The sequence below is a fragment of the Taudactylus pleione genome, unplaced genomic scaffold (genome assembly GCF_031769625.1).
Source record: "Taudactylus pleione unplaced genomic scaffold, aTauple2 ptg000239l, whole genome shotgun sequence".
NCBI lineage: Eukaryota > Metazoa > Chordata > Amphibia > Anura > Myobatrachidae > Taudactylus > Taudactylus pleione.
The window spans coordinates 1,606,110-1,631,994 of NW_028284641.1; the positions used below are offsets into that span (position 1 = coordinate 1,606,110).

Below are 25,885 nucleotides of genomic sequence, written 5' to 3' on the forward strand. Positions count from 1 at the left end.
AAAAGGAGAGAGTTAGGGAGGTTGTACCTGTCAATAACATTCAGAACTGACTTGTGCATTATATAATGTCCTCACTGTTATGTACGGTATGTGAAACAATGTTTATTATCTTTCATCTTAAGGTCAGCCAACTTCTAAGTACTGCATTGCGACTGTTTACTATTACACGTTGTACTGTACACCTGCATCCTATTCATTATTGCTTCGGGCAGGGCATGACATTGCTTCAGCTGGCAAAGACTAAAGCTGTCTGCTGTGTACCCAGGTGCCACTTCTATAAAGCTCTGTCACACACCGCTTCCTGCAATTTCACTTCATTGCTTCTCCTTAGCAGAGACTGATCATTTCATTAGATCCTGGGCAAACTAATCGCATCCATCAGGGCCGTAACTAGGGTGGTGCGACCGGTGCGCTGGCACAGAGCGCATATGCCATGTGGGTGGAACTGGCCGCATCCACCGACAATCATCTTTGTCTATGTGTGCCACCACCACCAACTGCTGTATACACCCGCTGCAATGTATAATAGTAGCAGTGCGTCCGGCTCCTCTGCCGGGTGTTATTGAGCTGTTAGGATGATTGGGGCGGCAAGCGCACAGTGACACCTCACTATGCAGGACTCAGAAGAAGTGGTGGCAAGGCCGGCGCTGCCAGTCTCAGAGTGAGCTCAGCTGAGTGACTGACTGATGCCCGGACTGACGGACTCTACAGTACAGGGCCAGGCAGCAGCAGGGCAGCACCCAGTGACAGTGGGGGGAAACTACAGGGCCAGATGGCAGCAGGGCAGCACCCAGTGACAGTGGGGTTTAGTACAGGGCCACGCAGCAGCAGGGCAGCACCCAGTGAAAGTGGGGGGTTAGTACAGGGCCAGGCAGCAGCAGTGCAGCACCCAGTGACAGTGGAGGGTTAGTACAGGGCCAGGCAGCAGCAGGGCAGCACCCAGTGACAGTGGGGGGTTAGTACAGGGCCAGGCAGCAGCAGGGTAGCACCCAGTGACAGTGGGGTGTTAGTACATGGCCAGGCAGCAGCAGGGCAGCACCCAGTGACAGTGGGGGGTTAGTACAGGGCCAGGCAGCAGCAGGGTAGCACCCAGTGACAGTGGGGGGTTAGTACAGGGCCAGGCAGCAGCAGGGCAGCACCCAGTGACAGTGGGGGGTTAGTACAGGGCCAGGCAGCAGCAGGGCAGCACCCAGTGACAGTGGGGGGTTAGTACAGGGCCAGGCAGCAGCAGGGTAGCACCCAGTGACAGTGGGGCGTTAGTAAAGGGCCAGGCAGCAGCAGTGCAGCACCCAGTGACAGTGGGGGAAAGTACAGGGCCAGGCAGCAGCAGTGCAGCACCCAGTGACAGTGGAGGGTTAGTAAAGGGCCAGGCAGCAGCAGTGCAGCACCCAGTGACAGTTGGATCTTAGTACAGGGCCACGCAGCAGCAGGGCAGCACCCAGTGACAGTGGGGGGTTAGTAAAGGGCCAGGCAGCAGCAGTGCAGCACCCAGTGACAGTTGGATCTTAGTACAGGGCCACGCAGCAGCAGGGCAGCACCCAGTGACAGTGGGGGGTTAGTACAGGACCAGCCAGGAGCAGTGCAGCACCCAGTGACAGATGGATCTTAGTACAGGGCCAGGCAGCAGCAGTGCAGCACCCAGTGACAGTGGGGGGTTAGTAGAGGGTCAGGCAGCAGCAGGGCAGCACCCAGTGACAGTGGGGGGTTAGTACAGGACCAGGCAGCAGCAGTGCAGCGCCCAGTGACAGTGGAGGGTTAGTACAGGGCCAGGCAGCAGCGCAGCACCCAGTGACAGTGGGGGTTTAGTACAGGGCCAGGCAGCAGCAAGGCAGCACCCAGTGACTGGGGGGTTAGTACAGGGCCAGGCAGCAGCAGTGCAGCACCCAGTGACAGTGGGGGGTTAGTACAGGGCCAGGCAGCAGCAGTGCAGCACCCAGTGACAGTGGAGGGTTAGTACACCCCTAGTTCTGGGAGTATCACTTTTGAGCACTTAAGAAGAGATTCATTTATGTACACTGAATGAAATAGTTAATATATATACAATGTTCTTATGGTAAAGCAAAATGCCAGTTTTATGTAAAAGTGCCATTTGTATTTAGTACTGATCTATATATATATATATCCAGACAAAGGCAAGTGACACTCATAGGACTTCCCATCAAAAGGTGCAGACGGTGACACCACATCTTGCGCTATTGGTCGTGTAGGTCAACGTTTCATTTTTATTGCAAAAATTTCCTCGGGACAAACAGTATGTACAGCTTACCTTTTATAGAAGAAAGGTCCCCCGTGATTGCGCAGCCATCCGGCCCCGTTTGCCGCCAGCCGGGTCCTGATGACGTCACCATCATCACGACGTGCACCAGCAAGTGCCTCCCAGGAATCCCTGCGGCGGCAAACCTGTACAAAGAGTGAAAATAAAGAGAAGCCATCACCTCCTGCAGTAATCCCAGAATCCACAAGATGGCAATAGAGAGAACAATAAAAATAGCAGCATTTAACCAAAGGTGTCCGAGTCTGAAACACATTGTGTATATAATCCATCATGAAAGAGATTAATATACAGAAGGTATATTACTACCCTAATGGATGGCTACCAACATGGAACAGGGCTATACACGATGGCACAGATATCAAAAACAAATATATTATAATTAGGGGTGTGCACCGGCCACTTTTCGTGTTTTGTGCTTTGGTTTTGGATCTGGATCTTTCTTCGTGTCTTGGATCTGGATTGGTTTTCCGTGTTTTGGGTTCTGGGTTTTGTGTTTTGGATCTGTATTGTTTTGAAAAAAAGCATAAAAACAGCTAAAATCACAGAATTTGTGGGTTATTATGCTCGTATGCTATTATTAACCTCAATAACCTTCATTTCCACTCATTTCCAGTCTATTCTGAACACCTCACTATAGTGTTTTTATGTCCAAAAGGTTGCACCGAGGTAGCTGGATGACTATGCTAAGCGACACGAGTGGGCGGCACAAACACGTGACCCATCTAGGCGTGACACTGCAGTGGCAGACAGGATGGCAGTTTGAAAAACTAGGCCCCAAACAGTACATTATGCAAAGAAAAAAAGAGGTGCAAGATGGAATTGTCCTTGGGCCCTCCCACCCACCCTTATGTTGTATAAACAGGACATGCACACTTTAACAAACCAATCATTTCAGCGCCAGGGTGGCTGAAATGATAGGTTCGTTTGGGCCCCCACAAAACAAGCTGGAAATTAATCTGTCCCTGCACAAACTGGCTCTACGGAGGCAAGATGTCATCCTCATCCTCCTCATCCACCGATTCCTCACCCTCTTCTGTGTTGTGTACATCCTCATCCTCACAGAGTATTAATTCGTCCCCGCTGGAAACCACCACCACAGGTCCCTCTGTACATTCTGGAGGCTGGTATCCCTGGAAGAGTTGATAATTCATTTTTATGAACATCATCTTCTCCACATTTTGTGGAAGGAACCTCCTACGCCTTTCGCTGACAAGGTTCCCGGCTGCACTAAACACTCTTTCGGAGTACACACTGGAGAGGGGGCAACTGAGGTAAAATAGAGCCAGTTTGTACAGGGGCGTCCAAATTGCCTCTTTTTCCTGCCAGTACAGGTACGGACTGTCTGACATGCCTACTTGGATGCTGTCACCGATGTAATCCTCCACCATTCTGTCAATGGTGACAGTATCATATGCAGTGACAGTAGACATGTCAGAAATTGTTGCCAGGTCCTTCAGTCCGGACCAGATGTCCAAACTTGGTCCTGCCTGCCCTGCATCACCGCCAGCGGGTTGCTTAGGATACCTAAATTTTTTCCTGGCAGCCCCAGTTGCGGGAGAAAATGAAGAAGGAGCTGTTGACGTGTCACGTTCCGCTTCAGCTGAGAGTGTTTTCACCAGCAGGTCTTTGCACCTTTGCAGGCTTGTGTCGGCCGGAAAGAGAGACACCACATAGGCTTTAAACCTAGGATCGAGCACGGTGGCCAAAATGTAGTGGTCTGATTTCAACAGATTGACCACCCTGGAACCCTGGCAAAGCGAATGAAGGGCTTCATCCACAAGTCCCACATGCCGAGCGGAATCGCTCCGTCTTAGCTCCTCCTTCACTTTCTCCAGCTGCTTCTGCAAAAGCCTGATGAGGGGAATAACCTGACTCAAGCTGGCAGTTTCTGAACTGACTTCACGTGTGGCAAGTTCGAAGGGCTGGAGAACCTTGCACAACACGGAAATCATTCTCCACTGCGCTTGAGTCAGGTGCATACCTCCTCCTTTGCCTATGTCATAGGTGGATGTATAGGCTTGAATGGCCTTTTGCTGCTCCTCCATCCTCTGAAGCATATAGAGGGTTGAGTTCCACCGCGTCACAACCTCTTGCTTCAGGTGATGGCGGGGCAGGTTCAAGAGTGTTTGCTGGCACTCCAGTCTTCGACACGCAGTCGCTGAATGGCGAAAGTGGGCAGAAATTTTTCAGGCCACCCAAAGCATCTCCTGCACGCCCCTGTCGCTTTTCAGAAAATTCTGCACCACCAAATTTATTGTGTGAGCAAAACTTGGGACATGCTGGAATTTGCCCAGATGTAATGCCCTCACAATATTGGTGGCATTGTCAGATATCACATATCCCCAGGAGAGTCTAAGTGGGGTAAGCCACTGGGCAATGATTTCCCTCAGTTTCTCTAAGAGGTTGTCGGCGGTGTGCCTCTTACTGAAACCGGTGATACACAGCGTAGCCTGCCTTGGGACGAGCCTGCGTTTCTGAGATGCTGCTACTGGTAACGCTGCTGTTGTTGCTGCATAAGGTGATACATCTACCCAGTGGGTTGTCACAGTCATATAGTCCTTAGTCTGCCCTGTTCCACTTGTCCACATGTCCGTGGTTAAGTGGACATTGGGTACAACGGCATTTTTCAGGACACTGAGGACACTTTTTCTGACGTTTCTGTACAGTCTCGGTATCGCCTGCCTAGTGAAGTGGAATCTAGATGGGATTTGGAACCGGGGACACACTACCTCCATCAATTCTCTAAATCCTACTGCACTAATGGCGGATACCGGACGCACGTCTAACACCAACATAGCAGTCAAGGCCTCAGTTATACGTTTTGCTTCAGGATGACTGCTATCGTACTTCATCCTCCTCGTTAAGGACTGTTGGAGGGTCAATTGTTTAGTAAAAGTAGTGGTGTTCCTACTTCCTCTCTGGGATGATGAACGACTCCCAGCAGCAGCAGTGGCAGCAGTAGGCATAGCAATGCAGGATCCTCCGGAGGAATCCCGGATAGGAGAGTCAGTCATGCCAGTGACATGGCCTGCAGGACTACTTCCGATATTGACTAAGGAGGAAATTGACGAGGAGGGAGTTGACGGTGTGGTTTGCAGGCGCTTGGATACAACAGGACAAAGGGATTTAGGTATCCCTGGACTGCTTACGGTCTTAGCCAAAGTTTCTGAACTTGACAGTAACTTTTTATGAACACGCTGCAGGTGCCGTATAAGGGAGGATGTTCCTAGGTGGTTAACGTCCCTACCCCTACTTATTTCACCTTTACATATGGTACATATGGTAAGACAGTTGTTGTCCGGATTTGGATAGAAATATTGCCAGACCAAAGAGGTGGAATGTTTGGTCATTCTGCCCAGGCATGACCGTGATGGTCTTTTTCATGCCACGGACAACAACTGTCTCCTCCGGAGCCTGATTTAAACAAACCACATCACCATCAGAATCCTCTTCGCCAACTTCCTCCTCAGCGCCAGCTACACCAGTATCCTCATCCTGTTGTACTTCAACAGTGACATCTTCAATTTGCATATCAGCAAGTGGACTGTGGGTGCTCCTTTCAGCACTTGCAGGGGCGTGCAAATGGTGGAAAGAGCCACCTCTTCCCGTCCAGTGCTGGGAAGGTCAGGCATCGCAACCGCCACCACACTTGGACTCTCCTTGGGGATTTGTGATATCTTCGCACATCGCACATCGACTGAACAAACAGGTCAATTTCACTTGATCTATTAAAGATAGTTTGCAAATCGTTCAGACTGAAAGATAAAATTTCAAAGGAAGAAATCAAGGGAAAATCATTTAGAGATTCGATAGGAAGTAGATCGTCTAGTGGATGTTCCCCTTAAGGCGCACACAAACACAGAAAATAATTTTTTATTTTTGTTGGAGACTAGTGCACTTTGTGGGTTACACCACCCTTTAAGAAATGAGCCAGCCGGCTCTTTACTTATGGGACACAGGCGCACGCTTGGCGCTGCTCCTTTGTTGATGCACGTGCAGCCACAGTGCACACAATTCACAAAGACAGAAAAAAAAGAAGAATTTTTTATTTTTTGTGGAGCGCACTTTGAGGGTTACACCACCCTTTAACTGACAGGCGCATGCTTGGTGCTGCTGCTTTGATAATGCACGTACACTGCACACAATTCACAAACAGAAAAAAAAAATATTTTTTGGAGTGCACTTTGGGGGTTACAGCACCCTTTAACAGACAGACGCACGCTTGGCACTGCTCCTTTGTTTATACACATGTGGCCACAGTGCACACAATTCACAAACTCAGAAAATTATATTTTATTTTGTTTGGAGTGCACTTTGGGGGTTACAACACCCTTTAACAGATGAGCCAGCTGGCCCTCCACTTATGACACAGGCGCATGCTTGACGCTACTTTGTTGATGCACGTGCGGCTACTGTGCACACAATTCAGAAACACAAAAATATTTTATTTTTTTGGGAGTGCACTTTGGGGGTTACAACACCCTTTAACGGACAAGCCAGCCGGCCCTTTACTTATGGGACACAGGCGCACGCTTGGCGCTGCTCCTTTGTTGATTTACTTGGGCTGTTTCGTATAAATGGTTTTGTGTCTCTTTTGGAGACATTGGGGGACTTTGGTAATAGGCACTTCTTGCAATATGTGTTCCAAATAGGGATGTTTTGGCAGATCCACAGTTATTGATTCTGGATCTTCAGACCATGATAATGATAGCGTGAATCTGGTGATAATGGTTCAATGTTATTTTAACACCGGACAGTATAAAATATTTGTTTGGTAGATCAGGGCTGCTAGTTGTACTGTATTAAGGGCTACATGTATCATGTGCCTAAAGCAGCCTAATTTAGGTAGGGATTCAGTGAATCAGTATTATATTGGTTCACATATTCGGATTATGGTTATTTTCTTGAGGGTGGTATTAACCTTTGATAGACTTTTTTTAAAATGTTTTCATGTATTTTGTTGGTGCATTTTACTGTAATCTCTAACTTATGTGATTCCTTTTGCATGGCTCCTATATGGGTATAGGACATATACTGATTGGCCTATTTTTCAGATTTTACTGATTGTAACATATTTGTTTTTGATATCTGTGCCATCGTGTATAGCCCTGTTCCATGTTGGTAGCCATCCATTAGGGTAGTAATATACCTTCTGTATATTAATCTCTTTCATGATGGATTATATACACAATGTGTTTCAGACTCGGACACCTTTGGTTAAATGCTGCTATTTTTATTGTTCTCGCTATTGCCATCTTGTGGATTCTGGGATTACTGCAGGAGGTGATGGCTTCTCTTTATTTTCACTCTTTGTACAGGTTTGCCGCCGCAGGGATTCCTGGGAGGCACCGGCTGGTGTGCGTCGCGATGATGGTGACGTCATCAGGACCCGGCTGGCGGCAAACGGGGCCGGATGGCTGCGCAATCACAGGGGACCTTTCTTCTATAAAGGTAAGCTGTACATACTGTTTGTTTGGCCTGAGGAAATTTTTACAATAAAAATGAAATGTTGACCTACACAACCAGTAGTGCATGATTTGGAGTCAGCACACCGTCTGTACCTTTTGATGAGAAGTCCTACGAGTGCCACTTGCCTTTGCCTATGTTACACGCTTGTGTTTTGGAAGCACCGAGGCAGGATACTATTTGAAAACTATTGAGTGCCGGCCTGCTCTGTCTGATATATATATATATATATATATATGCCTTATGTTTTGCCAAAGCATTGTTCCCCTTTTCTCCTGTTCTGGATTCGTACTTTGACAGGGGAGACCTGCTTGTCCACGAGCCCAGAGCAGAGTGGCTCAGGTGACCCCGGCGGGAAGAGAGCCGCAGCGTGCTGAGAGACCCGGAGGAAGGCTATAAATGGGGCTGCCTGTTGGACCATTGGGAGTCCTGAGGTACTGGTGACAAGGACCTGGGCTATGCCAGAGCGCACACCGGCGGGAGCGCGGTGATCAGCAGGCTGACTATAGCGCCAGGACTACAGAAAGCCCTGAGGTGATTGTGAGGAGTGCTGGACTTGTGGAGAGTGGAGGTGATCACTGGAGAGTTTAGGTGATCGATGGCGGGAGACCCGGCAACTATCTGTGACACAGGAAGCCCGACGTCTGCTGTGGAGAAGGGCCGGACTGATAAGTTTGAGATGTTCCCTCCTGGCTGGGGAGAGTCTGGCGAGGAGAGAGGGGTTGGGCTGCCCTTGAGTGACAGCTGGAGCTGTCGGCTTGTATACTGGATTGCTGGTCTGCTGATGAGACTATCGAGGAGACTGTGAGTACAGGCTGGTGGGCATCTGCAAACACAAAGTGCTCACTCGCCAAGACATAGTGGGCGTGCTAATGCCTTGCCGTGCGATCGCCTGCCTTGCTGGGTGTGCGATGAATTTGCATAAGCTGGGAGCGAGCGATCGCATCTAGTGAGCAGGTCTGAATCAGATCCTAAGTACTGTATCTACACTTCTCTAAGCAGCATAGGAGCAGTGAGTATTGTGCACCACCTATACAGAGTTAGCTGGCCAGCATTTGTGAACTAGAGTGACTTGATATCTTGAAGTGTACAGTAATTACTTAAGGTAGTTTGACAGTTGTAGAATATTTAGTGAAATTGTATTGGTAACTGTTTATTGTGCTGCTTTAACCTGTTTCATTTATCGACGAACAGCCAAGGAGTTGACGCAGTTCCAGTAAAATAAATAAACATTATCAACATTGCAATGTTGCTACTTGTAATTTACCCTTGTAATGTGTTGAGGGGACTAAAATACTTTGCATTAAAATTCTAAGTATTTGCCAATGTCATTGTACAACTGTTAATAAAATTTCATTTGTTTGGTACCAATTGGTGTCAGATACTACGTAGCCTTCTGGTGACGTTCCTACTAACAAAGTAGATTCCAGTAAGTGGTAAGGTACTCTACATGACACTACCATACTGATCAACTAGACTTTGGGGTGTTACACACATCTCTGACGTAATCTCACAGACATGTCTTCCTCATCCGCCATGACAAAACGTACGAAGATCTTCCACTCGCTGTGACCAAACAAAGACTACGGCCGTCCAATCACAGGTTCAGACACATCAATGTATGATCCTCACAATAACCAGCATAGCGTTGCTATGGGACAGAGAAACAGAGGCAGTCTCATTACTTTTCAGCCAGTAATAATATGTCTGTGAGCAGGACCAGAGGAAGAGAACTGTTATATTGTATTTGTATATAATATATATATTTCATTTTATGCTCATATTTGTAAAGATCAGCACAATATGTTGGAGCTATGTAAATAAATATTAATTAAGAAATGATGTATTTATGGTGCTAATGCAGAGTCAGGAGCAATCACACCCCAAAATGAAGCCAAGAAATGTGTTCACTAAAAGAGCCGAAACTGCGGCTATCCCAGGGTCATGCAGGCTGGCACCGGGTTACGCTGAGCCACATCACTGCGCTTACAGCCATTTTCTAATTCTTTGTTTTGCTGGCAAAATACTCACTTACTGTTATACAGTAGTAACATCAGATGAAACTCTCCGTCTCCTGTGCGAAAACCATTATATAATATATACAGGAGCAATGAAGAATGCACCAATCAGCATTTGTGGTGCATTCACTATCAGCCAATCACATGCAGTTCACTAGCGCTGGCCCTCATCAGTGTATATGTGACACTGCGCTCAGGCACCTGCACGGGACAGGTCTGTTTGCCAGTCTACACCTTTTTGCAATTGCACAATCATGTCCTTACAATACTTGGCCTATGTTAGAAGGTCCCTTTGCTGCTCTATCCCACGTCTTTGGGTGCCAGAATCATTTATCATACATAGCTGTATCAGCGCAAGGCCGCTCTATCTGGGCGTGAGCAGTGCAACTAAGCTACGCAATTTGTAGTGGGTCTGACTCTGTACCTCCAGCCCCAACATATCTAACCAGTAACTAGACTACGGGACTGGCTAAGAATTATGGGTAATCGTTATCAGATGCATACAGAAGGCTGCACTCACCTCTTCAAATATATCCAAGCTGTAGGTGTTGTCATCATCAGCGAAGTATACAACTCCAGGGGGGGCGTCCACCGGATAGAAGGTTTCTCTCAACCAGCTCAGGCCTAGGTTCCGTTGCAGGGTTCCTTTAGCATATTTCGCCTCTTTGGGCGTCCTGACACACAGCTGAGTATACTGAATCCCTGATCTTTGGAGGAAATTAGTGACCAGTGTGGTCTTCTCATCTGCGTCCTCCACCACAATCCAGTGAAATGCCGGCACCTGGCGGAAGGTATTGGCGATGCGAGTAAGTTCTGCTTTCTGGACAGCACGAGCGTAGGTTGGGGTGATGGCGAATATGGTAGGAAGAGCTGTTGGTTTCGGTTTATAAGTCAGAGATGTGAGATCTAGAAATCAGAGACATGTACAAATCACCAGACAGATATAATCACTGACACATTGCTGGCGTATGGCGAACATCTATATTACACATTATGGGCCGTATTCAATTTGGAGCGAAAAGCCGTTTTCTCGTTGTTTTTTGGGAAAACATTGCCTGTTGTTTTTTCTCCGTATTCAATTCCATTCCATTTACGCCTAAGCGAAACGTCAAGGCACTGAAATAGGCGATACTTGTTCTCCACAGAATAGCAGGTGAAAAAAAGTGTAAGATCTATATTTTGGGGTGCAGATGTTGGGAAACCACTCAGAACCCTTGGTACACCCCTCCCCCCCCAATGGACAGTTCACCCAAGAAAAAGGATTAAAAATATCCAGGATCACACCAAAAAAATGCCTTTGAAATTTGGGGCGAAAATAACAAAAGTGGGGGGACAACTTCAAATACTAGCGAAATAAGCTTCTGGGGGTGCTCTAAGAAGGGGCCAAGTGTTTTGGGGATTGCAGGTGCTTGTATGACGGAAGAATTTCACTTTTCTCAAACTTCACTTTAGAGACATTTAAAATACGCTAGCACCCATTTTCAGGCACCCCAAATTTGACAGGAATACTTATCTTCACCAAAAAACACTGCTCAGTGCCATTCTTCACCACTTTTACCAATACGCTAATAACGAGGATTTTAAACAACTTCAGTACCCCAATTAGTTTTATTAGGGCTATTGGAACACTTCTACATTGATCCCCAATGTTAGTGCATCTCTTTGGGGGGTTCAGCCTGATTTCCACAAGTCTGACAGTACTTTCCACCTGTTCTGCATTCATCGCTTGCCATATTTGCATGTTTAGGATTTGAATACGGCGGAAAGCAGAGACGTGCACGATAAGTGTTTGTGTCCAAAACACGCGATGTAGGCAAAAAGTTGGGCAGGCGGAACTTTTTTGCGGATGTAAAACTAATTGAATACGGCCCTATACCTGTTATCTCCTGGTTACACTAATGCCCGGTTACACACTCCCACGGATCGGGCCGACATATTGGGCACATCATCTAGTGTGTACCCACTCTGCATGCATGGACGATGAAGCAACCCAGCTGCCGATGCCGGCAAATTCAATGGCACCGGTGAACGACATATCTGGTGGGCGGTCATCGGATCGTGCATTGTGTACCGAACGCCCGATATGTTGTTCATCAGCGCCTTCAGGCGTCACATTGGAGGGGGGGGGGGTCACCTAATGTGTTCTTACCTTAACTCCGCACCTGCAGATAGTAATTACACGAATACCACTATTCAGTGCACATTACTTTGTCTTTTAAAAATATCATCTATGAGCAAAACTTGGGCCAAATTCACCACAGCTGACTATGCAAACACTAACAAGACTGAGTTTACATGTGATTTATAAGGATTTTACCACAATCATGGGTTTAGATCATTTATCTCATCTTATATTTAGAATAATGATGTCACTCTCCATAAAAAAGGTTGGACCATCTGTATAGCTCACATCATGGTGTATGCCTACTGCGCCTAATGGATGAACTGGTAATATGGTTGGACCATCTGTATAGTGCACATCATGGTGTACGCCTACTGCGCCTAATGGATGAACTGGTAATATGGTTGGACCATCTGTATAGTGCACATCATGGTGTATGCCTACTACGCCTAATGGATGAACTGGTAATATGGTTGGACCATCTGTATAGTGCACATCATGGTGTATGCCTACTGCGCCTAATCAATGAGCTGGTAAAATGGTTGGACCATCTGTATAGTGCACATCATGGTGTATGCCTTCTGCACCTAATCCCTGAGCTGGTAAAATGGTTGGACCATCTGTATAGTGCACATCATGGTGCATGCCTACTGCGCCTTATCCCTGAGCTGGTAAAATGGTTGGACCATCTGTATAGCTCACATGATGGTGTATGCCTACTACGCCGAATCCATGAGCTGGTAAAATGGTTGGACCATCTGTATAGCGCACATCATGGTGTATGCCTACTGCGCCTAATGGATGAACTGGTAATATGGTTGGACCATCTTTATAGTGCACATCATGGTGTATGCCTACTGCGCCTAATCAATGAGCTGGTAAAATGGTTGGACCATCTGTATAGCGCACATCATGGTGTATGCCTACTGCGCCTAATCCATGAGCTGGTAATATGGTTGGACCATCTGTATAGCGCACATCATGGTGTATGCCTACTACGCCTAATCCATGAGCTGGTAAAATGGTTGGACCATCTGTATAGCGCACATCATGGTGTATGCCTTCTGCACCTAATCCCTGAGCTGGTAAAGTGGTTGGACCATCTGTATAGTGCACATCATGGTGCATGCCTACTGCGCCTTATCCCTGAGCTGGTAAAATGGTTGGACCATCTGTATAGCGCACATCATGGTGTATGCCTACTGCACCAAATCCCTGAGCTGGTAAAATGGTTGGACAATCTGTATAGTGCACATCATGGTGTATGCCTTCTGCACCTAATCCATGAGCTGGTAACATGGCTGGACCATCTGTATAGCACAAATCATGGTGTATGCCTACTGCACCTAATCCCTGAGCTGGTAACATGGTTGGACCATCTGTATAGTGCACATCATGGTGTATGCCTACTGCGACTAATCCATGAGCTGGTAAAATGGTTGGACCATCTGTATAGTGCACGTCATGGTGTATGCCTTCTGCACCTAACCCCTGAGCTGGTAAAGTGGTTGGACCATCTGTATAGTGCACATCATGGTGTATGTCTACTGCGCCTTATCCCTGAGCTGGTAAAATGGTTGGACCATCTGTATAGCGCACATCATGGTGTATGCCTTCTGCACCTAATCCCTGAGCTGGTAAAATGGTTGGACAATCTGTATAGCGCACATCATGGTGTATGCCTACTGCGCCTAATCCCTGAGCTGGTAAAATGGTTGGACCATCTGTATAGTGCACATCATGGTGTATGCCTACTGCGCCTAATCCCTGAGGTGGTAACATGGTTGGACCATCTATATAGTGCACATCATGGTGTATGCCTACTGCACCTAATCCCTGAGCTGGTAACATGGTTGGACCATCTGTATAGTGCACATCATGGTGTATGCCTACTGCACCTAATCCCTGAGCTGGTAATATGGTTGGACCATCTGTATAGTGCACATCATGGTGTATGCCTACTGCACCTAATCCATGAGCTGGTAACATGGTTGGACCATCTGTATAGTGCACATCATGGTGTATGCCTACTGCGACTAATCCATGAGCTGGTAAAATGGTTGGACCATTTATATAATGCAGATCATGGTGTATGCCTACTGCGCCTAATCCATGAGGTAATAAAATAGTTGGACCATCTGTATAGTGCACATCCTGGTGTATGCCTACTGTCCCTAATCCCTGAGCTGGTAAAATGGTTGGACCATCTGTATAGTGCACATCATGGTGTATGCCTACTGCACCTAATCCATGAGCTGGTAAAATGGTTAGACCATCTGTATAGTGCACATCATGGTGTATGCCTACTGCGCCTAATACCTGAGATGGTAAAATGTTTGGACCAGGAGGAGGGACCAGGGAGCGACGGAGGGAGACGGAGGAGGGACCAGGGTGCGACGGAGGGAGACGGAGGAGGGACCAGGTAGCGACGGAGGGAGACGGAGGAGGTACCAGGGAGCGATGGAGGGAGAGGGAGGAGTGACCAGGGAGTGATGGAGGGAGCCGGAGGAGGGACCAGGGAGTGAGGGAGCCGGAGGAGGGACCAGGGAGCGACGGAGAGAGCCGAAGGAGGGACCAGGGAGCACCGGAGGGAGCCGGAGGAGGGACCAGGGAGTGACGGAGGGAGCCGTAGATGGACCAGGGAGCAACAGAGGGAGCCGGAGGAGGGACCAGGGAGCGACGGAGGGAGCTGGAGGAGGGACAAGGGAGCGACGGAGGGAGCCGGAGGAGGGACCAGGGAGCGACAGAGGGAGCCGGAGGAGGGACCAGGGAGCGACGGAGGGAGCCGGAGGAGGGACCAGGGAACATCGGAGGTAGACGGAGGAGGGACCAGGGAGCGACGGAGGGAGCCGGAGGAGGGACCAGGGAGCGACGGAGGGAGCTGGAGGAGGGACCAGGGAGCACCGGAGGGAGACGGAGAAGGGACCAGGGAGTGATGGAGGGAGCTGGAGGAGGACCTGCACAGCTGAAAACAGGTAAGAGTAACCCACTGTATGCCACCTCAGAGTTGCATAAGGTAACACCATCACATTCCGAAAAGACATCATTTTTGGAATTTGATGAATAATCAAATTTCCATATCCCCACACTAATGTACTAATGTACCCATACTAATGTACTAATGTACCCATAATAATGTACTAATGTACCCATAATAATGTACTAATGTACTAATGTACCCATACTAATATACCCATACTAATGTACTAATGTACCCATACTAATATACCCATACTAATGTACTAATGTACCTATACTAATGTACTAATGTACCCATACTAATGTACTAATGTACGAATGTACCTATACTAATGTACCCATACTAATGTACTAATGTACCTATACTAATGTACCCATACTAATGTACTAATGTACCCATACTAATGTACCCATACTAATGTACTAATGTACTAATGTACCTATACTAATGTACCCGTACTAATGTACCTATACTAATGTACCCATACTAATGTACTAATGTACCCATACTAATGTACCCATACTAATGTACTAATGTACCCATACTAATGTACTAATGTACTAATGTACCTATACTAATGTACCCATACTAATGTACTAATGTACCTATACTAATGTACCCATACTAATGTACTAATGTACCCATACTAATGTACCCATACTAATGTACTAATGTACCCATACTAATGTACTAATGTACTAATGTACCTATACTAATGTACCCATACTAATGTACTAATGTACCCATACTAATGTACCCATACTAATGTACTAATGTACCCATACTAATGTACTAATGTACTCATACTAATGTACTAATGTACTAATGTACCCATACTATTGTACTAATGTACCCATACTAATGTACTAATGTACCCATACTAATATACTAATGTACCCATACTAATGTACTAATTTACCCATACTAATGTACCCATACTAATGTACTAAGGTACCCATACTAATGTACTAATGTAACCATACTAATGTACCCATACTAATGTACACATACTAATGTACTAATGTACCCATACTAATGTACTAATGTACCCATACCAATGTACCCATACTAATGTACTAATGTACCCATACTAATGTACTAATCTACCCATACTAATGTACTAATGTACCCATACCAATGTACCCATACTAATGTACTAATGTACCCATACTAATGTACTAATGTACCCATACCAATGTACTAATATCCCCATACTAATGTACTAATGTACCCATACTAATGTACCCATACCAATGTACCCATACTAATGTACTAATGAACCCATACCAATGTACCCATACAAATGTACTAAGGTACCCATACTAATGTACTAATGTACCCATACCAATGTACCCATACTAATGTACTAATGTACCCATACTAATGTACTAATGTACCCATACCAATGTACCCATACTAATGTACTAATGTACCCATACTAATGTACCCATACTAATGTACCCATACTAATGAACTAATGTACCCATACTAATGTACTAATGTACTCATACTAATGTACCCATACTTATGTACCCATACTAATGTACTAATGTACCCATACTAATATACTAATGTACCCATACTAATGTACCCATACTAATGTACCCATACTAATGTACTAATGTAACCAGACTAATGTACCCATACTAATGTACACATACTAATGTACTAATCTACCCATACTAATGTACTAATCTACCCATACCAATGTACCCATACTAATGTACTAATGTACCCATACTAATGTACTAATCTACCCATACTAATGTACTAATGTACCCAAACCAATGTACCATACTAATGTACTAATGTACCCATACTAATGTACTAATGTACCCATACCAATGTACTAATATCCCCATACTAATGTACCCATACTAATGTACCCATACCAATGTACCCATACAAATGTACTAATGTACCCATACTAATGTACTAATGTACCCATACTAATGTACCCATACTAATGTACTAATGTACCCATACTAATGTACTAATGTACCCATACCAATGTACCCATACTAATGTACTAATGTACCCATACTAATGTACTAATGTACCCATACCAATGTACCCATACTAATGTACCCATACCAATGTACCCATACTAATGTACTAATGTACCCATACTAATGTACCCATACCAATGTACCCATATAAATGTACTAATGTACCCATACAAATGTACTAATGTACCCATACTAATGTACTAATGTACCCATACTAATGTACCCATACTAATGTACTAATGTACCCATACTAATGTACTAATGTACCCATACCAATGTACCCATACTAATGTACTAATGTACCCATACTAATGTACTAATGTACCCATACCAATGTACCCATACTAATGTACTAATGTACCCATACCAATGTACCCATACTAATGTACTAATGTACCCATACTAATGTACCCATACTAATGTACCCATACTAATGTACTAATGTACCCATACTAATATACCCATACTAATGTACTAATGTACCCATACTAATATACCCATACTAATGTACTAATGTACTAATGTACCTATACTAATGTACTAATGTACCCATACTAATGTACTAATGTACGAATGTACCTATACTAATGTACCCATACTAATGTACTAATGTACCCATACTAATGTACCCATACTAATGTACTAATGTACTAATGTACCTATACTAATGTACCCGTACTAATGTACCTATACTAATGTACCCATACTAATGTACTAATGTACCCATACTAATGTACCCATACTAATGTACTAATGTACCCATACTAATGTACTAATGTACTAATGTACCTATACTAATGTACCCATACTAATGTACTAATGTACCTATACTAATGTACCCATACTAATGTACTAATGTACCCATACTAATGTACCCATACTAATGTACTAATGTACCCATACTAATGTACTAATGTACTAATGTACCTATACTAATGTACCCATACTAATGTACTAATGTACCCATACTAATGTACCCATACTAATGTACTAATGTACCCATACTAATGTACTAATGTACTCATACTAATGTACTAATGTACTAATGTACCCATACTATTGTACTAATGTACCCATACTAATGTACTAATGTACCCATACTAATATACTAATGTACCCATACTAATGTACTAATTTACCCATACTAATGTACCCATACTAATGTACTAAGGTACCCATACTAATGTACTAATGTAACCATACTAATGTACCCATACTAATGTACACATACTAATGTACTAATGTACCCATACTAATGTACTAATGTACCCATACCAATGTACCCATACTAATGTACTAATGTACCCATACTAATGTACTAATCTACCCATACTAATGTACTAATGTACCCATACCAATGTACCCATACTAATGTACTAATGTACCCATACTAATGTACTAATGTACCCATACCAATGTTCTAATATCCCCATACTAATGTACTAATGTACCCATACTAATGTACCCATACCAATGTACCCATACTAATGTACTAATGAACCCATACCAATGTACCCATACAAATGTACTAAGGTACCCATACTAATGTACTAATGTACCCATACCAATGTACCCATACTAATGTACTAATGTACCCATACTAATGTACTAATGTACCCATACCAATGTACCCATACTAATGTACTAATGTACCCATACTAATGTACCCATACTAATGTACCCATACTAATGAACTAATGTACCCATACTAATGTACTAATGTACTCATACTAATGTACCCATACTTATGTACCCATACTAATGTACTAATGTACCCATACTAATATACTAATGTACCCATACTAATGTACCCATACTAATGTACCCATACTAATGTACTAATGTAACCAGACTAATGTACCCATACTAATGTACACATACTAATGTACTAATCTACCCATACTAATGTACTAATCTACCCATACCAATGTACCCATACTAATGTACTAATGTACCCATACTAATGTACTAATCTACCCATACTAATGTACTAATGTACCCAAACCAATGTACCATACTAATGTACTAATGTACCCATACTAATGTACTAATGTACCCATACCAATGTACTAATATCCCCATACTAATGTACCCATACTAATGTACCCATACCAATGTACCCATACAAATGTACTAATGTACCCATACTAATGTACTAATGTACCCATACTAATGTACCCATACTAATGTACTAATGTACCCATACTAATGTACTAATGTACCCATACCAATGTACCCATACTAATGTACTAATGTACCCATACTAATGTACTAATGTACCCATACCAATGTACCCATACTAATGTACCCATACCAATGTACCCATACTAATGTACTAATGTACCCATACTAATGTACCCATACCAATGTACCCATATAAATGTACTAATGTACCCATACAAATGTACTAATGTACCCATACTAATGTACTAATGTACCCATACTAATGTACCCATACTAATGTACTAATGTACCCATACTAATGTACTAATGTACCCATACCAATGTACCCATACTAATGTACTAATGTACCCATACTAATGTACTAATGTACCCATACCAATGTACCCATACTAATGTACTAATGTACCCATACCAATGTACCCATACTAATGTACTAATGTACCCATACTAATGTACCCATACTAATGTACCCATACCAATGTACTAATGTACCCATACTAATGTACCCATACTAATGTACTAATGTATTAATGTACCCATACTAATGTACTAATGTACCCATACTAATGTACTAATGTACCCATACTAATATACTAATGTACTAATGTACCCATACTAATGTTCTAATATACCCATACTAATGTACTAATGTACTAATATACCCATACTAATGTACTAATATTACCATACTAATGTACTAATGTACCCATGCTAATGTACTAATGTACTAATGTACCCATACTAATGTACTAATATGCCCATACTAATATACCCAGACTAATGTACTAATGTACTAATATACCCATACTAATGTACTAATGTACCCATACTACTGTACTAATATACCCATGCTAATGTACTAATATACCCATACTAATGTACTAATGTACCCATACTAATGTACCTATACTAATGTACTAATATACCCATACTAATGTACTAATGTACCCATACTAATATACCTATACTAATGTACTAATATACCCATACTAATGTACTAATGTACCCATACTAATGTACTAATATACCCATACTAATGTCCTCATACTAATGTACCCAAACTAATGTACTAATGTACCCATACTAATGTTCTAATGTACCCATACTAATATACCCATACTAATGTACTTTTGTACCCATACTAATGTACTAATGTACCCATACTAATGTACTAATGTACTAATGTACCCATACTAATGTACTAATGTACCTATATTAATGTACTAATATACCCATACTAATGTACTAATGTACTTATATACCCATACTAATGTACTAATGTACCCATACTAATGTACCCAAACTAATGTACTAATGTACCCATACTAATGTACCCATACTAATATACTAATGTACCCATACTAATGTACTAATGTACCCATACTAATGTACCCATACTAATGTACTAATGTACTTATGTACCCATACTAATGTACTAATGTACTCATACTAATGTACTAATGTGCCCAAACTAATGTACCCATACTAATGTACTAATGTGCCCATGCTATTGTTATAATGTACCCATACTAATGTACTAATGTACCCATACCAATGTACCCATACTAATGTACTAATGTACCCATACTAATGTACCCATACCAATGTACCCATACTAATGTACTAATGTACCCATACCAATGTACCCATACTAATGTACCCATACTAATGTACCTATACTAATGTACTAATGTACCCATACTAATGTACCCATACCAATGTACTAATATACCCATACTAATGTGCCCATACTAATGTACTAATGTATTAATGTACCCATACTAATGTACTAATGTACCCATACTAATGTACTAATGTACCCATACTAATATACTAATGTACTAATGTACCTATACTAATGTACTAATATACCCATACTAATCTACTAATGTACTAATATACCCATACTAATGTACTAATATTACCATACTAATGTACTAATGTACCCATACTAATGTACTAATATACCCATACTAATATACCCACACTAATGTACTAATGTACTAATATACCCATACTAATGTACCCATACTAATGTACTAATGTACCCATACTACTGTACTAATATACCCATGCTAATGTACTAATATACCCATACTAATGTACTAATGTACCCATACTAATGTACCTATACTAATGTACTAATATACCCATACTAATGTACCCATACTAATATACCTATACTAATGTACTAATATACCCATACTAATGTACTAATGTACCCATACTAATGTCCTCATACTAATGTACCCAAACTAATGTACTAATGTACTAATGTACTAATGTACCCATACTTATATACCTATACTAATGTACTAATATACCCATACTAATGTACTAATATACCCATACTAATGTCCTCATACTAATGTACCCAAACTAATGTACTAATGTACTAATGTACCCATACTAATGTACTAATGTACCCATATTAATGTACCCATACTAATGTACTTTTGTACCCATACTAGGGGTGTGCACCGGCCACTTTTCGTGTTTTGTGTTTTGGATCTGGATGTTTCTTCGTGTTTTGGATCTGGATTGGTTTTGCCAAAACCACCCTTCCGTGTTTTGGGTTCTGGGTTTTGTGTTTTGGATCTGTATTTTTTTGAAAAAAAGCATAAAAACAGCTAAAATCACAGAATTTGTAGGTTTTTCTGCTCCTATGCTATTATTAACCTCAATACCCTTACTTTCTACTCATTTCCAGTCTATTCGGAACACCTCAAACCTCACAATAGTGTTTTTATGTCCAAAAGGTTGCACCGAGGTAGCTGGATGACTATGCTAAGCGACACGAGTGGGCGGCACAAACACGTGACCCATCTAGGCGTGATACTGCAGTGGCAGACAGGATGGCAGTTTGAAAAACTAGGCCCCAAACTGTACATAATGCAAAGAAAAAAAAGAGGTGCAAGATGGAATTGTCCTTGGGCCCTCCCACCCACCCTTATGTTGAATAAACAGGACATGCACCCTTTAACAAACCAATCATTTCAGCGCCAGGGTCTGCCACACAACTGTGGCTGAAATGATTGGTTCGTTTGGGCCCCCACAAAACAAGCTGGCAATTAATGTGTCCCTGCACAAACTGGCTCTACGGAGGCAAGATGTCATCCTCATCCTCCTCATCCACCGATTCCTCACCCTCTTCAGTGTGTACATCCTCATCCTCACAAAGTATTAACTCGTCCCCACTTGAATCCACCACCACAGGTCCCTCTGTACGTTCTGGAGGCTGGTCTCCCTGGAAGAGCTGATAATTCATTTTGATGAACATCATCTTCTCCACATTCTGGAAGCAACCTCCTACGCCTTTCGCTGACAAGGTTCCTGGCTGCACTAAACACTCTTTCGGAGTACACACTGGAGGGGGGGCAACTGAGGTAAAATAGAGCCAGTTTGTACAGGGGCCTCCAAATTGCCTCTTTTTCCTGCCAGTACAGGTATGGACTGTCTGACATGCCTACTTGGATGCTGTCACCGATGTAATCCTCCACCATTCTGTCAATGGTGACAGTATCATATGCAGTGACAGTAGACAAGTCAGAAATTGTTGCCAGGTCCTTCAGTCCAGACCAGATGTCCAAACTTGGTCCTGCCTGCCCTGCATCACCGCCAGCGGGTTGCTTAGGATACCTAAGTTTTTTCCTGGCAGCCCCAGTTGCGGGAGAAAATGAAGAAGGAGCTGTTGACGTGTCACGTTCCGCTTCAGCTGACAGTGTGTTCAACTGCAGGTCTTTGCACCTCTGCAGGCTTGTGTCGGCCGGAAAGAGAGACACCACATAGGCTTTAAACCTAGGATCGAGCACGGTGGCCAAAATGTAGTGGTCTGATTTCAACAGATTGACCACCCTGGAATCCTGGCAAAGCGAATGAAGGGCTTCATCCACAAGTCCCACATGCCGAGCGGAATCGCTCTGTCTTAGCTCCTCCTTCACTTTCTCCAGCTGCTTCTGCAAAAGCCTGATGAGGGGAATGATCTGACTCAAGCTGGCAGTGTCTGAACTGACTTCACGTGTGGCAAGTTCGAAGGGCTGGAGAACCTTGCACAACACGGAAATCATTCTCCACTGCGCTTGAGTCAGGTGCATACCCCCTCCTTTGCCTATGTCATAGGTGGATGTATAGGCTTGAATGGCCTTTTGCTGCTCCTCCATCCTCTGAAGCATATAGAGGGTTGAGTTCCACCGCGTCACAACCTCTTGCTTCAGGTGATGGCGGGGCAGGTTTAAGAGTGTTTGCTGGTGCTCCAGTCTTCGGCACGCAGTCGCTGAATGGCGAAAGTGGCCTGAAATTTTTCAGGCCACCCAAAGCGTCTCCTGCACGCCCCTGTCGCTTTTCAGAAAATTCTGCACCACCAAGTTTATTGTGTGAGCAAAACATGGGACGTGCTGGAATTTGCCCAGATGTAATGCCCGCACAATATTGGTGGCGTTGTCAGATATCACAAATCCCCAGGAGAGTCTAAGTGGGGTAAGCCACTGGGCGATGATTTCCTTCAGTTTCTCTAAGAGGTTGTCGGCGGTGTGCCTCTTACTGAAACCGGTGATACACAGCGTAGCCTGCCTTGGAACGAGCTGGCGTTTCTGAGATGCTGCGACTGGTGACGCTGCTGCTGTTGCTGCGTAAGGTGATACATCTACCCAGTGGGCTGTCACAGTCATATAGTCCTTAGTCTGCCCTGTTCCACTTGTCCACATGTCCGTGGTTAAGTGGACATTGGGTACAACGGCATTTTTCAGGACACTGAGGACACTTTTTCTGACGTTTCTGTACAGTCTCGGTATCGCCTGCCTAGTGAAGTGGAATCTAGACGGGATTTGGAACCGGGGACACACTACCTCCAGCAATTGTCTAAATCCCACTGCACTAATGGCGGATACCGGACGCACGTCTAACACCAACATAGCAGTCAAGGCCTCAGTTATACGTTTTGCTTCAGGATGACTGCTGTCGTACTTCATCCTCCTCGCTAAGGACTGTTGGAGGGTCAATTGTTTAGTAAAAGTAGTGGTGTTCCTACTTCCTCTCTGGGATGATGAACGACTCCCAGCAGCAGCAACAGCAGCAGCGGCAGCAGGAGGCGTAGCAATGCAGGATCCTCCAGAGGAATCCCGGATAGGAGAGTCAGTCATGCCAGTGACATGGCCTGCAGGACTACTTCCGATCCTGACTAAGGAGGAAATTGACGAGGAGGGAGTTGACGGTGTGGTTTGCAGGCGCTTGGATACAACAGGACAACGGGATTTAGGTGTCCCTGGACTGCTTACGGTCTTAGCCAAAGTTTCTGAACTTGACAGTAACTTATTATGAACACGCTGCAGGTGCCGTATAAGAGAGGATGTTCCTAGGTGGTTAACGTCCCTACCCCTACTTATTCCACCTTTACATAAGGTACATATGGCAAGACAGTTGTTGTCCGGATTTGGATAGAAATATTGCCAGACCAAAGAGGTGGAATGTTTGGTCTTCTGCCCAGGCATGACCGTGATGGGCTTTTTCATCCCACGGACAACAACTGTCTCCCCCGGAGCCTGATTTAAACAAACCACATCACCATCAGAATCCTCCTCGCCAACTTCCTCCTCAGCGCCAGCTACACCAGTATCCTCATCCTGTTGTACTTCAACAGTGACATCTTCAATTTGCATATCAGCAAGTGGACTGTGGGTGCTCCTTTCAGCACTTGCAGGGGGCGTGCAAATGGTGGAAAGAGCCACCTCTTCCCGTCCAGTGCTGGGAAGGTCAGGCATCGCAACCACCACCACACTTGGACTCTCCTTGGGGATTTGTGATATCTTCTTAGAAAGCACAGTTCTTCGCTGTGCTTTTGCCAGCTTAACTCTTTTGATTTTTTTAGTGGGAGGAGGGCTTCCATCGTCATGTGAAGCTGAACCACTAGTCATGAACATACTAGGGATCGACCTTAGCCGTTCCTTGCCACTCCGTGTCGTAAATGGCATATTGGCAAGTTTACGTTTCTCTTCAGCTGATTTAAATGTTTTTTTCAAGGTCATTTTCCTGAACTTTGTCATTTGGGATTGTATGTGCCCTCTATTATGACATTGGGCATCGGCCTTGGCAGACGACGTTGATGGCATGTAATCGTCTAAGTCATGACTAGTGGCAGCAGCTTCAGCACTAGGAGGAAGTGGTTCTTGATCTTTCTCTATTTTATTTTTATCGGAGAAAGTTTGGTCCTCCATTTATGTTATATCGATTTGATATATACGTGCGGCTAAACACAGAAAATATTTCTTTATTTTTGCTGGAGACTAGTGCACTTTGTGGGTTACACCAGCCTTTAAGAAATGAGCCAGCCGGCTCTTTACTTATGTTACACAGGCGCACGCTTGGCGCTGCTCCTTTGTTGATGCACGTGCGGCTACTGCGCACACAATTCACAAACACAGAAAATAATTTTTTTTTTGGTTTGGACTGGAGTGTACTTTGGGGGTTACAGCACCCTTTGACGGTCAAGCCAGCCGGCCCTTTACTTATGACACAGGCGCACGCTTGGCACTACTTTGTTGATGCATGTGCGGCTACTGCGCACACAATTCACAAACACACAAAAATATAATTTTTTTGGTTTGAACTGGAGTGTACTTTGGGGGTTACAGCACCCTTTAATGGTCAAGCCAGCCGGCCCTTTACTTATGACACAGGCGCACGCTTGGCACTACTTTGTTGATGCACGTGCGGCTACTGCGCACACAATTCACAAACACAGAGAATATATATTTTTTTGGTTTGACTGGAGTGTACTTTGGGGGTTACAGCACCCTTTAACGGTCAAGCCTGCCGGCCCTTTACTTATGACACAGG

General features: G+C 44.1%; 1 protein-coding gene across 1 annotated transcript in view; it reads right to left on the bottom strand.

Annotated features, from left to right (window-relative positions):
- The window catches only part of LOC148516805 (galactosylgalactosylxylosylprotein 3-beta-glucuronosyltransferase 1-like), a 154,410-nt gene that overhangs the window by 69,483 nt on the left and 59,042 nt on the right, over positions 1-25,885 (bottom strand). Inside the window, exon 2 of the mRNA XM_088479541.1 lies at positions 10,280-10,665. Coding sequence (XP_088335667.1) covers positions 10,280-10,665 — 386 coding nt within the window. The remainder of the gene's footprint in view (positions 1-10,279; positions 10,666-25,885) is intronic.